The sequence below is a fragment of the Ovis aries genome, chromosome 21 (assembly GCF_016772045.2).
Source record: "Ovis aries strain OAR_USU_Benz2616 breed Rambouillet chromosome 21, ARS-UI_Ramb_v3.0, whole genome shotgun sequence".
NCBI lineage: Eukaryota > Metazoa > Chordata > Mammalia > Artiodactyla > Bovidae > Ovis > Ovis aries.
Window position 1 is genome coordinate 40948380 of NC_056074.1, and position 24872 is coordinate 40973251.

Below are 24872 nucleotides of genomic sequence, written 5' to 3' on the forward strand. Positions count from 1 at the left end.
GGGCCAGGCTGAACATGGAGGTTTCTGACCCCCACGCGTGTACCGCCTGCGGACAAAAGGCCAAGGCCGCAGGGGCCATTCCGCTCGCCACCCTGTAGCGCCTGGGGGCGGGGAGCCGGTTTGCCGGCTCAGAGCTCCTATTGGCTTGAGGCGATGCCCGTCTGGGCCCCGAAGCTCGGCAATTGGCTGGTGGAGGCGGAGTTGGCGGAGCCCCAATGAATGGGGGAGCCGGAAGCAGGAAGTGAGTGTGCGATCGGAGCAGCTGCTGCAGGTGAGGCGCGGCGACCGGGTTTTGGGGTCACCATGTGTCATCCTCGGGTGACAGGGAGCGTCTGGGCCGAGCTCAAGATCACTCCTTTTCTGCCCCCTCTTCCAAATTCATCGCGGCCCCGAAGCCAAGGATCGCTCCGGACAGCAAAGGGTTAACGTCCCTTTCGGAACCCAGGGGCTTGTGCCATTTGGGAGCAGCTTTGGGAGTGGCGGGGGTGGTAGGAAACTCTTTCAGAGTAAGAGAGGGCGTTGTGAATACTCCGGGTTGGGAGACACCCAGGTCCTAACCAGGCAGCAAGACTGTCGATAAGCTGCTTGGCGTCTTTAAGCCTCAGTCTCCCTATCTGTAAAATGAGTTTTCTCTCGGCTCTGAGCTTCTGCAGCTAGGGAGGGTCCCCTGGCTGAGCACAGGGAGAGGCCAGGGGGATAAGAGTGGGACAGATCCTGCCAGCAGTGAGAACTGAAGAGTACAGGGAAAATCTTGTACTGCTGTGGGTACCTTCTGTCAATCATGCTGACCTTGTGACCTCATCTAATTTGCATAGCCACCCAGTGAGGTTGGGGTTATTATCAGAGGCTGTCTTCTAGAGGTAGAAAAGTAAAACTGACTTGATATTTGGAGTCTGGGGCTGAGCCAGTCTTGGAACCTGGGTCTTCCAGCTGGGACTCTGTCCTTGTGAACACAGTGGTGGGCAGAATCGAAGAACATGCAGGATAATTCTTAAGGGGAGGCTAGGAGATCAGAGAGGGAAGAGGGGTGACCACGGAGAGGGGCCTGGGAGCCCAGAGATGCAGAAGCTTGCTTTTGACCCCTCCCTTCTGTTATTAGGCAAAGCACCCCACCTCCCTGGCCCTGGTTTCTCCATCTGTAATACTGCTGCTGCTGCTAAGTCGCTTCAGTCGTGTCCGACTCTGTGCGACCCCAGAGACAGCAGCCCACTGGGCTCCCCCATTGCTGGGATTCTCCAGGCAAGAACACTGGAGTGGGTTGCCATGTCCTTCTCTAATGCATGAAAGTGAAAAGTGAAAGTGAAGTCACTCAGTCGTGTCCGACTCATAGTGACCCTATGGACTGCAGCCCACCAGGCTCCGCTGTCCATGGGATTTTCCAGGCAAGAGTACTGGAGTGGGGTGCCATTGCCCTTTCCAATCTGTAATACTAGGTAGTTGGATTCAGTTTTTAAGTTTGGGAGGCCACAGGCCGAATATTGCCTGCCAGAATATTGTGTAATCTTCTGGGGTGAGTCACCTAACCATCTCTGAGTCTCACTTGGCATATCTGGTGCATGGATGCAATGGTATTCCCTTCCTCATTCAGACCGTGAGTGTGTAGACTCAGATGTACATGCCATTGGTGTGGGATAAATGATGCTTGTGATCACGGTGATGGTTCTCAGCAGGGCCCATGGCGGACACCCAGTACATTCTCCCCAATGACATCGGCGTGTCAAGCCTGGACTGCCGCGAGGCCTTCCGCCTGCTCTCGTCCACAGAGCGTCTCTATGCCCACTACCTGTCACGGGCTGCTTGGTACGGAGGCTTGGCAGTGCTGCTGCAGACCTCCCCTGAGGCCCCCTACATCTATGCCCTGCTCAGCCGCCTCTTCCGTGCCCAGGATCCCGACCAGCTGCGCCAGCATGCCCTGGCAGAAGGCCTTACTGAAGAGGAATATCAGGTTAGTTCTCTCAGGCCAACCTGCATTCTGGGTGTGAGGGGCCAGGAAGCAGGGGTCCAATGGACTCTCTGTCTCTCTCTGGATTAGATCAAAGGTTTTAAACACAGGGACATCCCCTCCTGGAGTCTCAGTCTTCTCATCTACAAAATATGCCTGAGGGTCATCTGTACCTCTTAGGGTGGTGGCCCCCTGATGAGATAACTGATGGCTGTTATGATGATCACAAGAGCTGTGGAGTAGAGGAAACAGCTGTGGAGGTTCGGAGACGGTAGAGGAATGAGTTCAGTGTAGGAATTTGGAGGTCTGAGTTCTGGGCCAGATCTTCCTCCACCATGTTGCATGTCCCTGGGCAGAATGTTCTGCCTGTCCTTTTGTTTTTATCTGGTCTGTGGGTCTATTGGCCAAGGAATACATGAATGCATTCTTAATGCTTTACAGCATTGCAGAAAGGCACAAAATAAAACACAAAGATCATTTTTTCTCAATGCCTAGCCAAAGGTAACCACCAAAGATGGTGGGGTGTATAGCCTTTTCAGTCCTCTGTCTATACTGGATACCTGTACAAGTAGAGATGCACATGTGTTACTTGCTTCTTTTCTCTTTCACGTATGAGATCACATGCTATAGATTCTTATGAGTTCTGCTTTTTTTCACTGAACACTATATCTTGGAGAACTTCCATGGGGTACATAGAAATCCACCTCGTTCTCTTTTATTGACTGTGAAGCATTCCATAGCTTTGTACGCTGTTATCAGTTTAATCCTTTGTATATTGATGGACATTTAGGTTGTTTGTGATTCTTACAAACAAGACAAATAAGCATCCTTAAGCATGTGTGTGACTAGGATCTATTTTTAGAAGCAGAATTGCTGGGTCAAAGGCTCTGTACATTGACAGTTGACTAGTGTTGTTAAATCATTTTCTGAAAAAGCTTCTCCAAGAATGTATGAGGATATAGTTTTTCTATATGTAAAATAAAGGGATTAGATTGCTTATCTTTGTGCTGAGGCCCAGGCTATTTCTTCTACTTTTTGTTTGAACTTTGAGTAATCACATCCCATCTCTAGGCCTTGATTTCCTCATTAAAAGAGAGAATAGCCGGGAGAGTTAATGGAAAAGTGCTACCAAAGTATTCACTATTTGCAGTGGGATTGTTTTGTTTGGAAGTAGCAGAAACCCACCTCAAATTGGCTTAAATGAGAGGGAAAAAAAAATCATGACTCCCAGTTTCTGGTCTGGCATGTTGGGAGCTTAGATGTTGTCCATCTCTTCTAACAAGTAAAAAGCTGAATAAATTGAAAAACCAACAACTCTTCTTAGATCCTTAAGAGAAGTGAGGTTCCAGAGCAAACTGCAGCTCTCAAAATTGGAGAAACAGACAGGCAGGTACAGAGAGTCACAACTTACCAGAGCAAAAACTCATGAACAGAAACCTCCATGGAACCAGTGCTGAGGTAGGAAAATTGGAACTGTAACTGATGAATTGCTAAAGGCTCAGTGTGGACAATTCTGACAGTTGAAAACTCCAGGGGGAACTGGACATAAGGGGGCCCCCACAGTTTGGGGGGTTTTACCTTCAGGAGCTTCACCTGGTTCTCACAGTGAATTTCAGAGAAAAAAAATCCCTCTTGCTTCTGGCAGGGGGAGGTGAGAAGGAGCCATTTAAAAAATATGCTAGAGCATTCTGTTCTTAACATGATCTTCCCTCAGGAGAAACTATTTAACCAGAAGCAAACCTGTTAGGGTTTTATTGGAGCCTAACTGATCTGGAAGAAGGGAAACACACAACTCTAGACAGCTCTGACCATCCGGTCCCATCTAAAAGGAGTGGGAATATGGGGCTGAGAAGAGCATGTCAAGTTCAAAGTCCAGCAGCAAAGGCTCACTAAAATCATGGGACTCTAGAACATTCCCCCTGCCACCATTCCTTACCATCCCACTACTAAAGGCCTGTTTATGACGGTTCCTTTTACCCAGCACATCATGTCTGGCTATCAAGAAAAAAACTACAAAACATTCTTAAAGGCAGAAAACACAGCTTGAAGAGACAGAGCAAGTATCAGAACCAGACTCAGATACGGCAGGGATGTAGGACTCATCAGACCAGGAGTTAAAACAACTCTGACTAATATTCTAAGGGCTCTAATGGATAAAGTAGACAGCATGTAAGAATAGATGGGCAGTTTGGGATTAACATATATACAGTACTATATATAAAGTAAGTAAATAACAAGGACATACTATACAGCACAGGAAACGATACTCAGCATCTTATAATAACCATAATGGAAAAGAGTCTGAGAAAGAGTCTGAAAAAATGCTAGAGGTCAAAAAATACTATCAGAAAGGAAGGGTACTTTTGATGGGCTTATTAGTAGACTTGACACAGCAGAGGAAAGAATCTCTGAGCTTAAGGGTATCTCAATAGAAGCCTCCAAAATTGAAAAGCAAAGTGAAAAAAGACTGAAGAAAATAGAATAGGATATCCAAGAACCATGGGACAACTATAAGGAATATAACATGTATATAGTGATAAAACCAGAAGAAGAAGAAGAAGAAAAAAAACCAGAAGAAATACCTAAAATAGTATTGACTGAGAATTTCCGCAAAGTAATGTCAGATACCAAGCCACAGATCCAGGAATTTCAGAGAACACTGAATAGGATACTAAATGCAAAACAAAAAAGAAACAGACAAAACCTCCATATAGACATATCATGTTTAAACTACAGAAAATCAAAGAGAAAGAAAATCAAAGAGAAAGAAAGAACCTAGATGGAAAACAAAATCTACAGAGGAACAAAGATAAGGATTACATCTAATCTTTCAGAAATCTGGCAAGCAAGAACAGTAGACTGAAATATTTATAGTGTCGAGATAAAAAGCCAACAATCTAGAATTGTATGCCCTGTGAAATTACCCTTTAAAGTGTAGTGGAAATAAAGACTTTCTCAGACAAACAAAAATTGAGGGAATCTGTTGCCAATAGACCTGCTCTGCAGGAAATGTTAAAAGAAGTTCTCTAGGGAGAAGGGAAATGATATAGGTCAGAAACTCAGATGTACATTAAAACAGAAAGGAAAAGCCGTGGTGAAGGAATAAGTGAAGGTAAAAATAAAAACTTTTATTTTTCTTATTCTTAACTGATCTAAGAGATATATTTGTCCAAAATAATAATAGCAGCAATATATCCAACTATGTATGCTTATGTATAAGTGAAATGAATGACAGCAGTGATATGAGGGCGGGAAGGCAAGAATTAGGATTATTTTGTTATTATAAAGTACTCAAACTGCCCATGAAATGGACTGGGATTAGTTATAAATGTATATTGCAAACTCAGCCACTAAAATGTCTATTGCAAAGTCAACCACTAAAACAAGTAAAAAAAGAAGTGCAATTGATATGCTAAGAAAGGAGAGAAAATGAAATTGTATACAAGGCTAAGTTACAACCACCAAGGTAGAAGAAGAATGGACCACAGGTGCCAGCATGGTTGGGTTCTGGTGACACTCCTCTTTTAGACTGCAGATTGCTGCCTTCTCACTGTGTTTTCACATGGTGGATCATAAGAGCTAGCTATCTGGGGTCTACTTTGTAAGTGCATTAATCTCAATGAGGAGGGCTATGCCATCATTCATGATCTAATCTCCTCCCAAAGTCTCCCTCTCTTAATAGCCATCACCTTGGAGGTTAGGTTTCAACATACTGATTTTGGAGGGGCACAAATATTCAGATCATAGCAATCAATAAATCTCTAGCTGCTGCTGCTGCTGCTGCTGCTAAGTCGCTTCAGTCATGTCTGACTCTGTGCGACCCTATAGACGGCAGCCCACCAGGCTCCCCTGTCCCTGGGATTCTCCAGGCAAGAACACTGGAGTGGGTTGCTATTTCCTTGTCCAGTGCATGAAAATGAAAAGTGAAAGTGAAGTCACTCAGTCCTGTCCAACTCCTAGTGATCCCATGGACTGCAGCCTACCAGGCTCCTTCGTCCATGGATTTGCCAGGCAAGAGTACTGGAGTGGGTTGCCATTGCCTTCTCCGAAACCTCTAGCTAGACTAAGATAAAAGGTGAGAGGTCACAAACTACTGATATCAGGAATGAAAGAAGGAAAAAAGAAAAAGAAATTAAAGAAGGGCCATCACTACAAATTCATGGGCAGTGAATATTCATGGGCAATATCCTTCAAATGGTAATCAAAGAATTACCATTTGAAAAAAGTTCATATGCACAAATTTGATAACCTATATGAAATGGACCAATTCCTTGAAAGACAATCTGCTAAAATTCACACAAGAAGAAATAGATAATCTGCAAAGCTTGTATCAAAGAAATAGAATCAATAATTAATAAACAACCTTCCAAAACAGAAAACATCAAGCCAAGATAAATTCACTACTATACATTTAAGGGTGACATTATACCAATTCTCTACAATCTTTCAGAAGAGAAAAGCAGAAGGAATACTTTCTAACTCATCTGTGAGGCCAGTGTTACCTTAACACCAAAATCAGACAAAGATTACAATGAAAGAAAAGAAGACTACAGACTGATATGCCTCAAGACCATAGATGCAAAAGTCCTCAACAAAATAGTAAATTGAATCCAACAATGTATAAAAAGAATTATGTGCCGTGACCAAGTGGGATTTATCCCAGCTATACCAATCTGGTTCAACATTCAAAAATCAATAAATGTAAATCATCACGTCAATAGACTAAAGGAGAAAAATCACACAATCATATCAATAGATGCAGAAGAAACATTTGGCATTTGACAAATTCTAACACCCATTCATGATTAAAAAAAAACAAACAAACTGTAACTAGAAAACTTAGAGTTAATATCATATTTAATGGTGAAAAACTTTCCCACTAACATCAGGACTGAAGCAAGGATCTCCCCTCTCACCACTACTTTTCAATGTTGTACTGGAAATTGTACCTAATGCAATAAGACAAGAAAAAGAAATTACAGGTATACATATTGTAAAGGAAGACATAATACTGTCTTTGTTCACAGATGACATGATTGTTTAAGTGGAAAATCTGAAAAAATCAACAAAAACTCCTAGAACACATAAGTGATTATAGCAAGGTTGCAGGATGCAAAGTTAATACATGAAACTCAATTGCTTTCCTGTATTCCAGCAATGAAAACGTAGGATTTGAAATTAAGACACAATTCCATTTACAATAGCACCCAAAAAAGTTGAAATAATCATAAATCTAACAATATGTACGGCTACGGCTAAGTCACTTTAGTCGTGTCCGACTCTGTGCAACCCCATAGACGGCAGCCCACCAGGCTCCTCTGTCCCTGGGATTCTCCAGGCAAAAACACTGGAGTGGGTTGCCATGTCCTTCTCCAATGCATGAAAGTGAAAAGTGAAAGTAACAATGTGTAGAAGACGTATATGCAGAAAACTATAAAACTCTGATGAAAAATATCAAAGAAGAACTAAATAAATGGGGAGATACTCCATGTTCATGGATAGAAAGACTCAATGTTGTCAAGATACCACTTCTTCCCAACTGTATCTATAAATTCAATGCAATCCCAGTCGAAATCCCAGCAAGTTGTTTTGTGGATACCGACAAACTTATTCTAAAGTTAATACGGAGAGGCAAAAGACTCAGAATAGGCAATACAATAATGAAGGAGAAGAACAAAGTTGAAGGACTGATGCTACTCTAGTTCAAGATTTACTATTAAGCTACAGTAATCAGGACAGTCTTCGGTTGGCAAAATAATAGACAGTAGATCAGTGCAGTAGAATAGAGAGTCTAGAAACAGACCCCCACAAATACAGTAAACAAATCTTTGACAAAGAACAAAGGTGATATAATGAAACAAATATAGCCTTTCCAATAGATGGTGCTAGAACAACTAGACATCCACATGGTAAAAAAAAAAATCTAAACACAGATCTTATATCCTTCACAAAAATTAACTCAAAATGAATCACAGTCTTAAATACAAAACTAAAACTCCCAGAAAATAACATAGGAGAAAATTTAGATGACCTTGGGTATGCAGTTGACTTTTTAGTTATAACACCACAAGCATGATCCATGATAGAAATAATTGATAAGCTGAACTTATTAAAATTTAATTTTTCTTTTTCTTGGCCATGTTATGTGCCATGTGGGATCTTAGTTCCTCAACCAGGGATCAAACCCACGCCCTCTGCATTGGAAGCGCAGAGTTTTAACCACTGGACCTCCAAAGATGTCCCTAAAATTAAAGTTTTCTGCTCTATGTAAGACATTGTCAAGAGAATGAAAAGATAAGTCATGAATGGGAGAAAATGTTTGCAAAAGATATATCTGATAAAGATGCCCTTCGGTAGCTGAATCAATAAACAAACCATGGTATATCAGACAATGGAACATTAATGCTAAAAAGAAGTGAGCAATTAAGCCATGAAAAGACACGGAGAAAGTTAAATGGATATTGCTGGGTGAAAGAAACCATCACAAAAAGGGTGCATACTGTATGATTCCAGCTATGTGGAAAAGGCAAAACTATGCAGCTAGTAAGAAGATGGGTAGTTGCCAGGTGCTGGGAGGGGATATAGAGCACAGAGGATTTTTCAGACACTGAAACTGCCCTGTATACTTCAGAGTACTGTATCATGTATAATGGCAGATATGTGTCTTTATACATCTATCCAAACCCATAGAATATACAATGTCAAGAGTGGTCCCTAATGTAAACTATGATCTTTGGGTGATGAAGTGCCAAGGTACATTCCTCAGTTGTAAGAAATGTACCAGACTCGTGAAGAATATTAACGAGGTGGAGGCTCTGCCTGGCAGTGGGGTGGTGGGGTCGGGCAGGGAGCGCTTTGGGGTAATTTCTACTTTCCACTCAGTTTTGCTGTGAACCTGAAACTACTCTATAGAATAAAGTCTATTTTTAAAAAAGAGAATTATGGGCTCATATAATTGAAAAGTCCAGGGCTAAAGAGGCTTCAGTCATGGCTGGATTCAGAGACTCAGGGATACCATTGCGATGCAGTCTTCATCGCTCAGTTTTGCTTTCTTTTGTCACCTTAGTAGGGGAGCTCTAGGGGCTTTGGACTTGATTCCTGGTGTGAAACAGTAGCTCTTCACCGCTGGGAAACTTCCTGGTCAGGCTCTGGCTGGCCAGCTTGGGCCTGTGCCTACCCCTGGAGTTGGGGAAGGGAGATTTTGGCCCATCCCAAAAGAAAGCTGAGGCCATATTACCAGAGGAAGGGAGAGTAGATTTGGAGCCTGCAAAAGCCATAGAGTCGTCAGCCAAGGCCCCTCCATCCCTAACATTTTGATGCCTCCAGCGCCAGCTGCCTATCAGATGGGGGCTAAGGACAGGCTTCCTACAGGAGGTGAGATGCAGGTGGCTGAGAGGGTGCTGATATGAAGGGAACAAGGTGGATGAGGGCTTGGATGTATCCATATTTGGAAGCTGTTGAGAAGACCCGTTTGGCTGGACCGTGGGTGTCTGAAGGTTGGGCCATGAAAGCAGCCCAGCCTGGCGCCTCCTGGGATGTGGGTCCTGCCCCCTACATCTCCCCACCTCACCCATACTGCTTCCTCTGGGGCGTTAACATCCCAGGAGGGACCCTCCATGGGGTGGGGAGGTTGCGTTTCCTCTGACGCTCCCATCCCCCAGGCGTTCCTGGTCTACGCCGCGGGCGTCTACTCCAACATGGGCAACTACAAGTCCTTTGGCGACACCAAGTTTGTTCCCAACCTGCCCAAGGTAAGCTGAGGAGGGCTGGGGAAGGTGGGCAGTTTGGGGCTGGTGGGGTGGAGTGGGGAAAGAAGCAGATGGAGCCCCCGCGGGAGTCAGGCTTTGGCCTTTGACCAGCATGCCGCACAGCCTTGGGTCAGCCACTCTCCCAGGTGCTGCAGCGACCTCCCAACCATGCTGACCTGAGGGACAAATGAAGGGAGGCTGTGGAAGGGTTCTGAGCACCGTTTGGTGCTGCAGAGTTGGGGCTGTTGGTCACCCCTGGAGACAGTGGAGGAGAGTGGACACAGGGAGTCCTTCTCTGGACCATAGGGCTCGGGCCCTTCTGGGGCAGACCCAGGTCTTACACCAGGGCGCTCAGTCCCTACTCTGCACATGACTGGCCTGACGATCTTATTGACATACAGCCTCTGACCCAGCCAGCTTGAGCAGGCAGGTATGAGGTTCTACTTTTCTCTGGCAAGGTCAATGCTGCCAGTCTGTTGACCACCCTCTGAACCAGAAGGTCTTAAACTATGGGAGAAGAGCTTGGGGATAGCTGGGGAGCTCCAGAAGGCAGGTTGGGTGGTGCGGCCTTGGCCAGGCCAAGGACCTCCCTTCCCCTGCAGGAGAAGCTGGAACGTGTGATCCTGGGGAGTGAGGCCGCTCAGCAGCACCCAGAAGAAGTTAGGGGCCTCTGGCAGACCTGCGGGGAGCTCATGTTCTCGCTGGAATCGAGGCTTCGACACCTCGGGCTGGGGAAAGAGGTGAGGCCCCAGCCATGCTAGGGGGTGGAGGGGATCACTGAGGGCCACCTGGCCTGGAGGAAGGGGCAACCGATGGGGAGACAGCGGGCTGTCCATCACGCCTGAGGCCAAGCTGCTGTCCAAGGCAAGGCTCAGCGTCGTCCTCAGTAAGTGGGTTAGATGGAATGCTTTCTGAATGCCCTCCCAGTTCTGACATCCCGGGATGCTGTGTGCCGGGAGGAGGGAAGGAGAGACGAGCTGAGAGCTGGGGGGAGCTGGAGGCGGGGGGCTGGAAAGGAGGGGATCCAAGCTTCCCACATCTGGAGGCTGCTTAGGAGTCGCGTGGGGTGAGGGACGCAGCGAACCTTAGGGGTGGATCTGTGAGAGGCTGGCGCAGAGCTGTAGGAAGGCTGGGGATGGCCCTGTGTGTTGTTTGTGTTCCAGTTTTCTTCCCCTGGAAAGAGATTGAGAGGGACCTCGGAGGCTGCTAAGAGGAGGTGCAGGAAGTCTGTGGCTGGAGAGGGTGGCCAGGAAGGAATTTACCAGCTGCCCCTGCAGCTCCAACCTCAGCAACAACTCCTATTTCCACTCTGCCCTTTCCCCAACAGGGCATCACCACCTATTTCTCTGGGAACTGTACCATGGAAGATGCCAAACTAGCCCAAGACTTTCTGGACTCACAGGTTTGGGGGATGGGCAAGTCGGGGTAGTGGCTTGTTGGGGTCCCCTTGGCACTGGCGGCCACTCCCGGGTCTCAGCTTGAGCCCAGAGGCACAGGCATCAGGGGTCCTTGAGGTGGAGAAGACTGGGGAATCCTTATCTAAGGGTCAGCATGAGTGCCCTGATGGAGCCGCCCCCACTCCACCCCAGGCTGAAGGGCCTTGTGACAGCCTCAGGGAAGGAGGACACAGAATATCAGAGCTGCTTCAACTGGGCTCTGGTGTCCATGTGTCAGTTTCACCTCCCAGCTCAGACACTCAGTGACATCCCTTATCTGGGGCTTGAGGTCTGCCTCCTATAGCCCAAGTCAGTTGAGGTCATGAAGTGTCTGGCAGGTGTGATCGTATGTGTGTATGTGCATGCTCAGACAGGTCCAGCTCTTTATGACCTCGTGGACTGTAGCCCGCCAGGCTCCTCTGTCCATGGAATTTTCCAGGCGAGAATACTGGAGTGGGTTGCCATTTCCTACTCCAGGGGATCTTCCCAACCTAGAGGTCAAACCTGCATCTCCTGTGTCTCTTGCACTGGCAGATAGATTCTTTACCACCAAGCCACCTGCGAAGCCCACTGTCTGGCGCAACACTTAGTAAAAGTGCTGTGTGCTGAGTACTCAGTGTACTGAGCCGAGCAGGAATCTGCCCTGGCGCGCCCACCCTGCTCCCTTCCCTCCCAGAAGACTCTGGGTGGTCCCCCCAAGGCCTGGCCCGCTTTGCCTCTGTGTCTTCTCCTGCAGGTGTGCCCACTGTCCCTCCCTTCCACCCCACTGCCCACTCTGGATTTACTCTCCCCCAAACCCTGCCCTGTCTTTTCCAGAACCTCAGTGCCTACAACACACGGCTCTTCAAGGAGGTTGGCCAGGACGGGAAGCCGAGCTACGAGGTGCGGTTGGCTTCCGTGCTGGGCACAGGTGAGCTCACACCCCCCTTCTTCTCCCTCTTTAGTGTTCCTGGACCAGCGTGGATGGGGCAGGAACCCAGGACAGGGGTTAGCTGCCTGCAGTAGCCACAGGGAGTAACAACAGTCCTACTAGCTATGGCGGATGGCGATGGAGGCTTACTGGGTGCCGAGCCCTGTGCCATGCTCAGCATATGGTGTTTCTAGGAGGTGAGCACCCCTAGCCCTGGAGCTGGTGGTGATGTAAAGCTAGGGGAGACCTGAGGGCAGAGGAAGGGCCTTGTTTCACTGGTGAACATCACTGCGGCAAGCCTCTAATGGGAGCCGAGTGTTGGCTGTGGTCCCCATCCTCCAGGCAGTGGTGCAGAAGATAACAATTCATGTAAACAATGGAAATAGAGGCTGGACCATATGTCTCATGATGGCCTAGAGGAGAAATCCAAACTGCACATCAATGAAGGCTTAATGGAAAAGGTGTCCTGGAGGTTGGGGAGAATATAGAAAGGTAGTGGTGGGGAACTTACTGAAAGGTTGTTGCTGAGCCATGAAAGATGCCGGGATTCTTGGCCTCCAGAGGAGAAGAGTCCAATCTGGGGCCAGAGACAAGGCTCGATCGCTCAGAGCTTTTGTGTGATCAAATTTTATTAAAGTATAAAAGAGATAGAGAAAGCTTCTACATAGACATCAGAAGCGGGCAGAAAGAGTGCCCCCCGCTGCTAATCTTTAGCCGGATGTTATATAGCTAATAGCAGTCTGCTAATTAAAGAAAGGAAATGCCTCAAAACACAGAGATTGGCACCAGGCCCCTTACCCACAACATGCATTTTGAGATAACATTGGCACAAGGTGAGTTGTCCCGGGCCATAACGTGATTGACATGAATCTCGGAGAAAGGCAGATTTCCAAGCAAATAACATAGTTTCACTAACATAGATTAGGAGAACAACATATGAGTAGAACATACTGGTTTGTCAAGGCAGTTCTGAGCCTTTAGGTGGAACCAACTTGAAGACAGAGTCTAGGGTAAATACATAGTACATTAACATAGCTAAAGACAAACATTTCCATAAGAAAAATATATTGGTTAGCTCTAGGTTTGAGAAAAGTTAAGTTCAGGTGGAACCAGGTGTTCTTATGGTAACACTTTAAGAGAAACCTCTTTTTAAATCTGTATAGAGAAGGGGAAAAAATCTAACCCTTGTGGTTTGTTCCCTCCTGCCGCTTAAGAGAGAGATAAAAAATGTCTGACACTTGCATCTTATTTCCTCCATTTGGAGACCCCTGGCCTTCCTGCCTGTTACCCTCTCATTGCTAATCCCTGCTTCCTAAATATCTCTCAAAGTAGTACCTTCAGGGTAAAGCCGAGATTCACTTCTAAAGGCTCCATCGTTTGGAATTCCTTGGTTATAAGTGAAGAAACCTATTTGCCTCAAGCAAAAGGGGACTTTGTAGGCTTGAGTAATTAAGAAGCCCAGAATAGAAGGGCTTCAGGCACAGCTGGATCCAGTTGCTCAGATAGCGTTCTCAGAAATTTTTCTGTCTCAGCTCAACTCGCTTCACTTCATCCACAGCAGGCTGCTCCCACAGAGCCTGATAGCCACTGGCCTGGCTGTTCCAGTAAAAAGAGGGCCTTTTTCTCCCAGAAGTAGTATCTGAAGATCTGGAAGTGGCTCAAGCTTCTCTGTTTTGGATCTCCCATTTATATGAACCAATCCTTGTGGCTAAGGGACTGGTCTCTGATTGTCTAGATCTGGTTCCAAGCCTACCTGACAGTCAGGTGATAAGATCAGCTCCTCCCACTGCCTGGACTCAGGGTGGTTGGTGGGCGGTAGGTCCCAAAGGAAAACTGGAGTCTGTTACCAGGTGAGGGGGATATAGATGCAGTGTTGAGACAAGCATCCAGGCCTCTATGAAGACCTATGTAATCTGGCCCTCCCTTCCCCAACCACCTCCCACCTCCTAGCCCCCAGATAGACTCTGGGCCACAGCCATGCTCAGCAACTTCCAATTTCCTGAAAACCCCACATTCTTACCTACCCACTCCAGGCCTTTGCACAGTCTGTTCCCTGTTCCCCCCAGAATGTCTCCTTTCCCTCCAGGTGTTCACCTGATGAGCACCCATTCGTCCTGGAGACCAGGCTTGGACCTCACCTTCCCAGGACCCTTCCCTGTCTTCTCATAGCCTCTTTGCCCATCAGCACACCCAGTAATTTCCTGGTTATTTTTCTGTTGACTGCAAGCTCCTTGAGAGGAGGACCTTTGTGTTTCATTCACCGATGTCTCCCCAGCGGCCAGGCCTTGGTAGATCCTCAGATGCCAGGCAAATGAGGCCGGGTCAGGGACTGCACTCCTGGTGGAGGGAACAGCAAGAGCCAAAGCGAGGTGGTGGGAAAGTTTAGGGTTCGGCATGTATGTAGATCGACTTGACCAGGGCTGTCAACCGAAATGCCTCATGCGGCATCTTCATACTGTTCGTGGCAGCCGTGCTCCAGAGTGAACATCCCAAGGGAGCCAGGCAGAAGCTGTGTCGCCTTCTGCGACCTGGCCCTTGGCAGCCACAGTGTCTCTTCTGCTGTAGTCATAAGCCTGCCTGCCCCTCTTCAAGAGGAGGGAATAAAGCCCCCACATTCTCATGAGAGAAGTCACACTGGGAGATAGGAAATACTGTGGCCATATATGGCCAAATATATATATATATATATTTAAAAATATAATCTGGAAGCATATCTCACATCAGGAGATAGGAAATACCATTACCATATATATGTAAATAAATATAAATATTTAAAAATATAATCTAGACACGTGTTATATGGATCAAAGATAACAGGCAAGATACAATGGTATTAATATGCCATTGCTTCTCTAACAAATAGCCACAAATGTAGCAGCATGAAAAACTCAAATTTAGGGACTTCCTTGGTGGTCCAGTGGTTAAGAATCTGCCTTCCAATGCAGGGGACATGGGTTTGATTCCTGCTCGGGGAACTAAGATCCCACATGCTGTAAGGCAACTAAGACTGCGTTCTGCAATGAAGACTGAGTGCAGCCAAAATAAAAATAAAGTAAAAAATTAAAAAAACCCGCAGATTTATTCTCTTATGGTTCCGGAGGTCCAAACTGGAGTCTCTTCTGGGGAAATCTTCCCTGCCTGTTTCAGCTTCTAGAAGCTGCCTGCATCCCTCAGCCCACGGCCCCTTCCTCACGTCTCGCCCCGTCCTTTCTTCTCTCATCACATCTACTTCCCTCCACCCTCTTGTCTCCTTTCTATAAGGACCCTCGTGATTATATCTAGGGTAGGGATAGCTTTTTAAATACAATTTGCCACACTGGGTTTGAATCCAACTCTGCTACTTGCTGCTGTGTGACCTTCAACACCTGACTTAACTTCTTGGTGCCTTAGTTTCCCCATCTGTAGAAAAGAGATGATAATTTCCCTCTCCCCACAGAGTTGATGTGAGGTTTCATTGAGTTAACACATATAAATCACTTAAAACATTTCATGTTACAGAATATATATATATATTTAAAATATTTGTTTGATTGTGCAAGGTCTTATTTGTGGCATTCAGGATCTTTTATCTTCGTTGAGCATGCAAGATCTTTAGTTATAGCAGGCGAACACTTAGTTGCGGCACATGGGGTCTAGTTCCCTGACCAGTAATCAAACCCGGGCCCCCTGCGTTGGGATTGCAGAGTGTTAGCCACTGGACCGTCAGGGAAGTCCTTCATATATATATTTTTTTGAAGATGAAAGTTTATAATTTCTGTGAGCAACGGGGAGCCATCGAGGATGTTAGAGTAAATGAATGTCACAGTGAGAAGCCTGCTGGAATGTCTCACACTCGCCTTTCCCCTGAGCGATGATCCTTCTTCCCTCAGAGCCTAACCTGGACTCCGAAATGACTTCCAAGCTGAAGAGCTACGAATTCCAGGGAAGCCATTTTCGGGTGACCCGCGGGGACTATGCCCCCATCCTCCAGAAGGTGGTGGAGCACCTGGAGAAAGCCAAGGTAGGGGGCGCTCTGGGCTGAGGTGTGCCGCTTGCTGCCCCTCTGGGCAGCAAAGGCGGGTACCAGGATGGGGGAGTGGCCTGAGGCTGACCAGCCCCTGCTCACCCCCAGGCGTATGCAGCCAACAGCCACCAGGAACAGATGCTGGCCCAGTACATAGAAAGCTTCACCCAGGGCTCTATCGAGGCCCACAAGAAGGGCTCTCGCTTCTGGATCCAGGACAAAGGCCCCATCGTGGAGAGGTGAGGCGCCAGCCTCCGTTCCGCCCTGCCCTGCCGCCTCCTGCCCACCCCTCCTCCATCTCAGCCCTTCTCTCCCCTAGTTACATCGGGTTCATCGAGAGCTACCGAGACCCCTTTGGTTCCCGTGGAGAGTTTGAAGGTAACTTCTGGGAGGTGGGAGGTCAAAGTGAAACCCTTCTGCCTTACCCCTGATGATTCTGCCATAGTAGAGAGTCAGCAACAGCCATCGATGACTCGTCGTGGACTGGACACCTACCTATCTTCACTCATTTTGATAATCTTCGTCCTATGAGAATTTCCCTCCTCACTTCACAGATGTGGGAACTGAGGCAGAGTTGTGGGGGGTGACCCACCCCAGGCACCTCGGCTCTGAGTCACTTTGCCGTGCTGCCCTCTGTGTCTGGTCCAGGCCCAGGCTCCAGCTTTGTCGCTTAACCCCACCTCTGAGCCTCCATCACTCCTTTTCAGGTGTCATGGAAAGTGAGGTATTATATGCAGACAGCTCAGCACAATGCCAGGCATGTCAGTGGTGCTGGGTCGATGAGAGCAGAATTAGCGCTGTGACTGAGAACTTGGCTGCTGTCATCCCAGGGCAAGTGAGTGGCAGGCTGCCTCGGCCTTTGTGCCCAAGCCCAAGTCGCAGCAGCCTCAGTCTTGGAGGTTCCCCCTTTGTACATAACTCATCATGATTATTAGAAAAGTAATCCATGTTCATGGTCAAAAATTATGAAAACACACACCAAAAATAATCAACTGTGACTGCACCCACCCCAAAATTAAAGTTTGGAATGTACTTTTTGTCTTTTGCTTTTATAGAGAGCGATGCTTAGAAATGTACGTGTGTAATTTAAAAATCCACACTTGTAAGTAATTGGAAAAGTACAGTCGTGTGTAGGATAAAATATGAAATCCTTCTTTCACTACCTCTCCTATATCGCTCCCCTCCAAAGGTCACCAGAGTTCACAGTTGAGTACAGGTCCTTCTAGACCTTTCTCTAAGCATTCGCACACACACACACACACACACACACACACTCATGTTCCTTTTAAGTCATCTGGGTAAATGAGATTATATTCTGTATATTCTGTCACTTGCTTTTTTCACTTAGTCATGTATCTCGGATATCTTTTCCTATCAGTATATATAGACCTACCACATTCTTTTAAATAGGTGTACAGTATTCATAGTATATCATAAATAATTTCCCATAACATTTGATATTGTACTCCATGTCTGCCAGCTGCGTGGTGTGCCATCACATAGCTGTCCCCTGATTTTTTAATAATCCCCAGTTTGCTTTTTGTGCTTTGCTATTTTAATCATCCTTTCTTCTTGCCCTGGTGTGGTGGTTTCATCAGACAGAGTAAATCCAGATAGGGAGCCTTTGCCAAGCCCATCCCTTGGCCAAGGTTGTCCCCTTCCTTAGTCTAGGTCAGGCTTTTCCAGGGTGTAGTCTATGCAGAGTTAGCAGGAATTATTCAGGGACTTCCCTGACGGTCCAGAACTTCAGACTCCATGCTTCCACTGCAGGGGACATGGATTTGATCCCTTGTCAGGGAACTAAGATCCTGCATACTACAGCCAAAAAACAAAAAGAAGGAAGAAAGATTCAGGGAACTAAGATCCTTCACGCTACAGTCAAAAACAAAAAAAAGAAGATTCAGTATGGAACAGCAAAGAGTCTCTGCTTGCAGGACTCCTCAGTACCTTTAATATGCACATGTGCATTGAGAGCCTTGAAGAAGTTGGAGATAGAGTATATAGTGTTACCCAAACTTCTTTGACTAGGGAGGTCTTTCTTTTTGAAGGCTCTCATAGAAAATGTGTTCTGTAGAGTGCAATTTTGAAAATAGTGCTTTGAGCCAGGAACTCTTAACTGTATTAAATCTGAAAGGATCAGCCCCAGCCCTCCAGTGCAGCAGCCTCACTCACCACCGTGTAAGCCAGGAGCTCTAGCCGTGCAGGACAGCTCACAGTCCCCCCAAAAAGAAGAGCATCCTTTTTTGCTCACATAGTCCCTTCCACTGGGCATCTGATCCTTGATCCTTTCCCCATCACCCACGAGGTACTACTCCCCACATACCCCTTTAAGATCCATCTCAGGACATTCTCTGGTAGTCCAGTGGGTTAGGACTCCATGCTTTCCCTGCTGTGGCCCCTGATCAGGGAACTAAAATCCCGCAAGCCACCTGGCATTGCCAAAAAAAGTTTTAAGAAGTTTAAAAAGATCCACTTCAGTTGTTACTCAGCAACGCCTTTTCTCTGTACCCTGCTCTCCCCAAAACAGGGACCTCCATGAAGGCAAAGTGTAGGCCCAGGTTCTCCCGAGTGGCCAGCACAGGCTCACTGCGCCCAGCAGGCAGTCAATGCCTGCATAATGGCTGAAAGTCTATTAGAGGAGAGGAGGAGGGTGTGGGATCCCCCAACCCTGCCCGCTCACAGCCCCTCTCCCCCACAGGCTTCGTGGCCATGGTGAACAAGGCCATGAGTGCCAAGTTTGAGTGGCTGGTGGCAAGTGCGGAGCAGCTGCTGAAGGAGCTGCCCTGGCCCCCAGCCTTTGAGAAGGACAAGTTCCTCACCCCCGACTTCACCTCCCTGGACGTTCTCACCTTCGCTGGCTCCGGCATTCCTGCCGGCATCAACATCCCCAACTGTGAGCTTCCCTGGAGGGTCCTGCCCGCCCCCCATCCCTGCCTGAACAAGACGGGGGCTCCCCAAACCCCCTAGGAGACGCCACTGAGAGTCACCCCCTCCCCCTCCACGCACTCGCCCTGGCCACACATCACCCTGCTCCACTTACATTCCCAGCCTGTCCCTCTGACTCCTTGCCTGTGACCCTTGACCTTTGCCCTTGCCCTTTTCTCCCTGGTCCCCTTCCCACCTTCTCCAGATGATGACCTGAGGCAGACAGAAGGCTTTAAGAACGTGTCCCTGGGGAACGTGCTGGCCGTGGCCTATGCCACGCAGCGGGAGAAACTCACCTTCCTGGAGGAGGAGGACAAGGTGGGCACTGGCACGGGGCCTGGCCTGACCTCAGCTGATGCAGGAGGGCGGAACAGGCCAGAGCAGGGAAAAGGACGGGGCTTCAGACCCAGCTCTGCTGCTTCCCCGCTGTGTGACCTCGGGTCCTTGGAGCCTGTTTCCCCAGCCGGCAAACAGTGGAGGCAGCCCTTTCCTCGTGGGTTGTTGCCAGGATGAGATGGGCTCTGCAGTGCTCATTGTGGGGCTGGCAGGTGGTAGACCTTTAGCAGATGTGTGCCTCACGATGGGCCCTCAGGCTGGCACGGGGGCCGTGGGCAGGCTGTGTGACCGTGGTGGGGCAGTGGGCAGTGTGGGTCTCTGCTTGTCTTGGCAGGACCTATACATCCGCTGGAAGGGACCCTCCTTTGACGTGCAGGTGGGGCTGCACGAGCTGCTGGGCCACGGCAGCGGCAAGCTCTTCGTGCAGGTAAGAACTCGAGACCAGGGGCTTCCCCAGCAGTCTAGTGGTTAAGACTCTGCGCTCCCAATGCAGGGGCCCGGGTTCAATCCCTGGTCAGGGAACTAGATCACGTGCCACAACTAAAGATCCTTCTTACTGCTAAGGATCCCACAGCTAAATGATCCTGAATGCCAAAGTTAAGACCCAGCACAGCCAAATAAATAAATTAAAAAAAAAAAAGAATAAGGGGCTAGTGCTGGTACCAGTGGGACCCTCCCCAGTTCTAGGCCCAATGGCTCCCCTTCCCCATAATCAGCTCCCTGGAGTGGGGAAGCTGGCCGAGTCTTGGCTCCCAGTGTCTCACCCTCCTTCAAGATGTCCCAGGATTGAGTGAGATCTGTAGGACAGGCCAGCGGAGGCCCCCACCCAGAGTCTCCCACACAGAATGACTTGCCCAGGAAGCCTGCCCTGAGAGTATGACCCAGGCAGCCCCAGGAGCAGAAAAGCCTGGCAGGGGTGGTGTCTGGACGCCCCCAGTCCTGAGGCTGCAGCACTGTCTTTGTACTGCTGTTCCCTGGAGCCTGTACTTTTCCAGGTATTGTAGGGAGCTCCCCCTTCCTGTGGGCCAGCCAGAGTGGCTAGAGCCCCTCAACACCTACTCAGGGAATATGAGAAACAGCCTTATTAGCAGGCCAGGCGGAGCCCACTGTGGACTGCACAGATGAGAGGACTGGAGGCAGGCAGGGTGGGGTCTGCTCCTCTTGGGGGCATGGCTGCCTCTCTGAATGGGGATCAGTTGGGCCTGGAAGTCAGAGGATCCAGAGGGCAGCTGATGGGGGAGCATTGGGCTTTGTTTTGGCTTCGAAGTCTCAGGGAAGTGGCGACAAACATAGCCCCTCTGTGGTCTTATTCAGTCATGTCCTCTCCCTGAGCCTCAGTTGGCCCATCTGTAAAATGGGTTTCCTGACTCCTACCATATGGCTCTTGTGAGGAATAAAGGTGAAGCCCTGGGATTTGCCTGGTACCCAGTAGGCCCTCTGGAAATGGGTGTTGTTGTTGAGACATAGTGCACAGATATTGTGTGCTCTAATTCTGCTCTGGGGTTCTTAGTCTCTGAGCCTTAGGTTCCTCCTTTGTGAAGCGGGATAATAACAGAACCTTCCTAGGAAGATGACTCGGAGAAGGCAATGGCACCCCACTCCAGTACTCTTGCCTGGAAAATCCCATGGACAGAGGAGCCTGGTAGGCTGCAGTCCATGGGGTCGCTAAGAGTCGGACACGACTGAGCGACTTCACTTTCACTTTTCACTGTCATGCATTGGAGAAGGAAATGGCAACCCACTCCAGTGTTCTTGCCTGGAGAATCCCAGGGATGGCAGAGCCTGGTGGGCTGCCATCTATGGGGTCGCACAGAGTCAGACACGACTGAAGCGACTTAGCAGCATCAGCAGCAGCAGGAAGATGACTTAAAGGGTTAAAAGGCTGGTGCACGAATGACACTTGGCACATGGAGAGGATGGTGAGGGTGCTGCTTTCAAGGCAGAGAATCATGTGCTGTGGCTTCTCTGCAGCAGAGGGACCACAAAGGTGAGGAGCCACCAGGCCTCATGGCCCACCCACTGGGACGTCTCCAGCTGGGGTCTGGAGATACTGGGTCTGGGTCTTCACGTGACTTTCTGCACGTCTCTCTCCCTAATCCCCGGCCCATAGTGTTGCTCTCTGTGCAGCGGGGTAGGTGCCTCAGGTTCTTCTACCTCTGGGGGCTCTGAGAGGTGTCACAGAGCAGGTGTGGAGGCCACCGCGTGTCATGGACCTGCCTCTCCTGCTGTCTGCTCGCTGCTCCCTGGCTGCCTTTCTGAGCCCTTGGATCCCCGGCTGAAGGCCTAACCTGGGCCCCAGGGTACCCCACCCTCACCTGCCCAATGTTCATGACCCTTCTCCTGCAGGACGAGAAAGGAGCATTCAACTTCGACCAGGAGACTGTGATCAACCCGGAGACAGGGGAGCAGGTGACGGTGGCCTGGGTGGAGCTTCAGGGTACGGGGAGGGGGGCCCAGGTAGAGTGGCAGCCACCCCTAAAGCCTGCTTCCTGGGCTCCCCCTCCCAGATCCAGAGCTGGTACCGGAGCGGGGAGACCTGGGACAGCAAGTTCAGCACCATCGCCTCCAGCTACGAAGAGTGCCGAGCGGAGAGCGTGGGCCTCTATCTCTGCCTCCACCCCCGAGTGCTGGAGTATGAGCCGCAGCCCCGGGTGGGGGGTGGGAGTGCTTCTCTGTGGATGGGGGGTGCTGGCAGGGAGGGCAAGGCCCAGGCCGCCTCTGACCCTGCTCCGCCACCTCTTCCCTCGCTCCCCCAGGATCTTTGGCTTTGAGGGGGCTGATGCGGAAGATGTGGTCTACGTAAACTGGCTCAACATGGTTCGTGCCGGGCTGCTTGCTCTGGAGTTCTACACCCCTGAGGCCTCCAGCTGGAGACAGGTAGGGGCTGGGGGACCCCTCAGGAGGGAAGGGTCTGTCCTGGGGACCAAGACCAGGATTCTGGGTGTAGGGATGGGACAACTGTATCTACGAGGCACATGAACTGGGTTGATCCCAAACTCTTACCACATGTGAGGGCAAGTCACATCACTGTTGTAAGCCTCAGTGTTCCTGCCTATAAAATGGGAGTAATCGTCTTCTTGCCCACCTTTAAGGAACAATCAGATGAGATGATGTTACTATGACTACTAACAGATGATGCATAGGACTCACTCTGTGCCACTAGGTTCTAACCAGTTTATATGAACTGAGCCATTTGTCCCCAGTGTCAGCCTAGGTGGTAGGTACTGTTATTACCTTCATTTTAGAGATGAGGAAATGGAGGCACAAAGAGATTAAGTAACTTGCTGGCAAGTAACAGAGTCAGAATTTGAATCCAAGCAAACTGCCTCCAGAGCCATTAGACTACGCTGTTTGGCTATGAGATGTACTTTGGAAACAGGGTAGGCAGGGACTTCCTTGGTGTTCCAGTGGCTAAGACTCTGCACTTCCGCTGCAGAGGGCCTGGGTTCAATACCTGGTTGGGGAACTAGATCCCACATGCCACGACTAAAGATTCTGCATGCCACAACGAAGACCTGGTGCAGCCAAATTAATTGATTAATTAGTTTAAAAAAAAAAGAAATTCAAAGCAAAAATTAAAAAAAAAAAGAAAGGAACAGGGTAAGCAATAGAAATCTTTTAAAAAGTCAGCGAAGTCTATTTTGAGGAGGCAATATTGGGTCATCAAAAGAACACACATTTTAGAGTCAGGAAACTTGGGTTAGTCCTTGTTCTCTCTTACCAGCTGTGTGACCCTGAGCAAGTCACTTCACCTCTCTGGGCCTCTGTTTTGTCATCTGTAAACTGGGGATTAAGATGCCCTCTTGATTCCACAGAACTGACAGCAAACAGGATTGTGGAGGAGAAAGTGGCTCGGGGTAGCAAGGAACCCTCTGGGGTAACTCCTGTCATCAGGGCAGGGTGTGGAGCAGAAGAGGGCAGGGTGGGTGACGAGGGGGAGCAAGGCGCTGGGTCCTGCCTGGAAATGGCCTCCCTGTGCCCCAGGGCAGCCTGCCCTTCCCTGTGAGAGGAGAAGGGAAGCATTTGAGGGGAGAGGAATTAAACACCAAAGGACCCACAGGGTGGGAGAGGATAAAATGACAATAATGATTGACAGTTAGCAACACATATGATACATCAGGCCTTGGAATGAACTCTTGATACTGGTTTGGCCAAAGATCGTTCCAGCAACATCTTAAGGAGAAACCTCAACGAGTTTTTTGGCCAACTCAATAGTTCTTATCTTGGGCCTACAAATGATTCCTTTCTCTTTGGTCCTGGCAGGCCCACATGCAGGCCCGGTTTGTGATCCTGAGGGTCTTGCTGGAGGCTGGTGAGGGATTGGTTACCGTCACTCCCACCACAGGCTCCGATGGGCGCCCCGATGCCCGGGTCCGCCTTGACCGCGACAAGATCCGGACGGTGGGCAAACCTGCCCTGGAGAGGTTCCTGCGGAGACTCCAGGTAAGCAGGGGCCTCTTGCCTCAGAGGCTCCCTCCAACTCTGCGCACTCTGTAACAGGGAAGGCTTCTTGGAGTAGGTTGTGTTTAAGCCGGAAATGGGAGTGCCAAGGAGGAAGCATCTGTGAAAAGATCTGAGTGCAGGAGAATCAGAGCGTAAAGGCTGGTCTTGGGACTGGAAGGAGCTTAGAGGGTTGAGGGACAAAAAAGGAGGAAGCCTGGAGCTTGGTGAGTGAAGGAGGGAAAGACAGTGTTCACTGCAGTCCTGGTTTCTCTCCCATGTTGGGATGTTTAGAGTCAGGAGACCTTTTGGGGTTCTGGTGCCAGGACTAACCAGCTGTGTAATTGCCTTGCTGCCCTCCACTTTTCTCATCTGTTAAATATATCACCTGCCTCACCTGGCAGGAATTCAATGAAACAACATACATACGGAACTGAGCAATAAAATGGAGAAGGCAATGGCACCCCACTCCAGTACTCTTGCCTGGCAAATCCCATGGACGGAGGAGCCTGGTAGGCTGCAGTCCATGGGGTCGCTAAGAGTCTGACACGACTGAGCGACTTCACTTTCACTTTTTATTTTCATGCATTGGAGAAGAACATGGCAACCCACTCCAGAGTTTTTGCCTGGAGAATCCCAGGGACGGGGGAGCCTGGTGTGTGCCGTCCATGGGGTCACACAGAGTCAGACACGACTAAAGCGACTTAGCAGCAGCAAAGCAATAAAAATCACGTTATCCAAGCCGGTGTGACACCAAGTGTGGTCCAGGGACTAACAGCAGCAGGAGTACCCAGAACGTGCAGATTCTCAGACCCCACCCCAGACCCCCGATTCAGAAACTCTGAGTGCAAGGCCCCAAAACCTGCATGTTTACTAGCCTTCCAGGTGATCCTGACACTCAGCAAGGCTGGAGAACCCCTGATGGTGACCCACTCCTTACTGGGCAGTGCCTTCCATCAGAACAGGGTCCTGCTGGCTTTGCCAACCTGAAGAAGGCCCAGCCTTCAATTCAGCAAATATCTCTCTACGATTATACTCCCACCTATTTCCAGAAGGGATTTAAGGCATTTTTCCTTAAAAGATATATGTTTGGCCATGAAAGTAAAATAAAGTTAGAAATGAAAAAATATTA

At 48.8% G+C, this 24872-nt stretch overlaps 1 protein-coding gene across 4 annotated transcripts in view; it reads left to right on the plus strand.

Moving 5' to 3' along the window:
• Positions 1-233: 233 nt before the first annotated feature.
• DPP3 (dipeptidyl peptidase 3) overlaps positions 234-24872 on the plus strand; it is a 31629-nt gene continuing 6990 nt past the window's right edge. For 2 of the 4 annotated variants that reach the window (XM_012102158.4, XM_012102159.5), the window contains exons 1-16: positions 234-271; positions 1668-1945; positions 9604-9693; positions 10293-10430; positions 11018-11092; positions 11943-12036; positions 15906-16036; positions 16148-16278; positions 16359-16417; positions 18738-18932; positions 19170-19282; positions 19635-19727; positions 21647-21709; positions 21808-21932; positions 22057-22177; positions 23564-23743. In XM_012102158.4, coding sequence (XP_011957548.2) covers positions 1676-1945; positions 9604-9693; positions 10293-10430; positions 11018-11092; positions 11943-12036; positions 15906-16036; positions 16148-16278; positions 16359-16417; positions 18738-18932; positions 19170-19282; positions 19635-19727; positions 21647-21709; positions 21808-21932; positions 22057-22177; positions 23564-23743 — 1878 coding nt within the window. In that variant the 5' untranslated portion in view covers positions 234-271; positions 1668-1675. The remainder of the gene's footprint in view (positions 272-1667; positions 1946-9603; positions 9694-10292; positions 10431-11017; positions 11093-11942; positions 12037-15905; positions 16037-16147; positions 16279-16358; positions 16418-18737; positions 18933-19169; positions 19283-19634; positions 19728-21646; positions 21710-21807; positions 21933-22056; positions 22178-23563; positions 23744-24872) is intronic. The other 2 variants (XM_004019699.5, XM_060404099.1) reach the window with 1 other exon arrangement.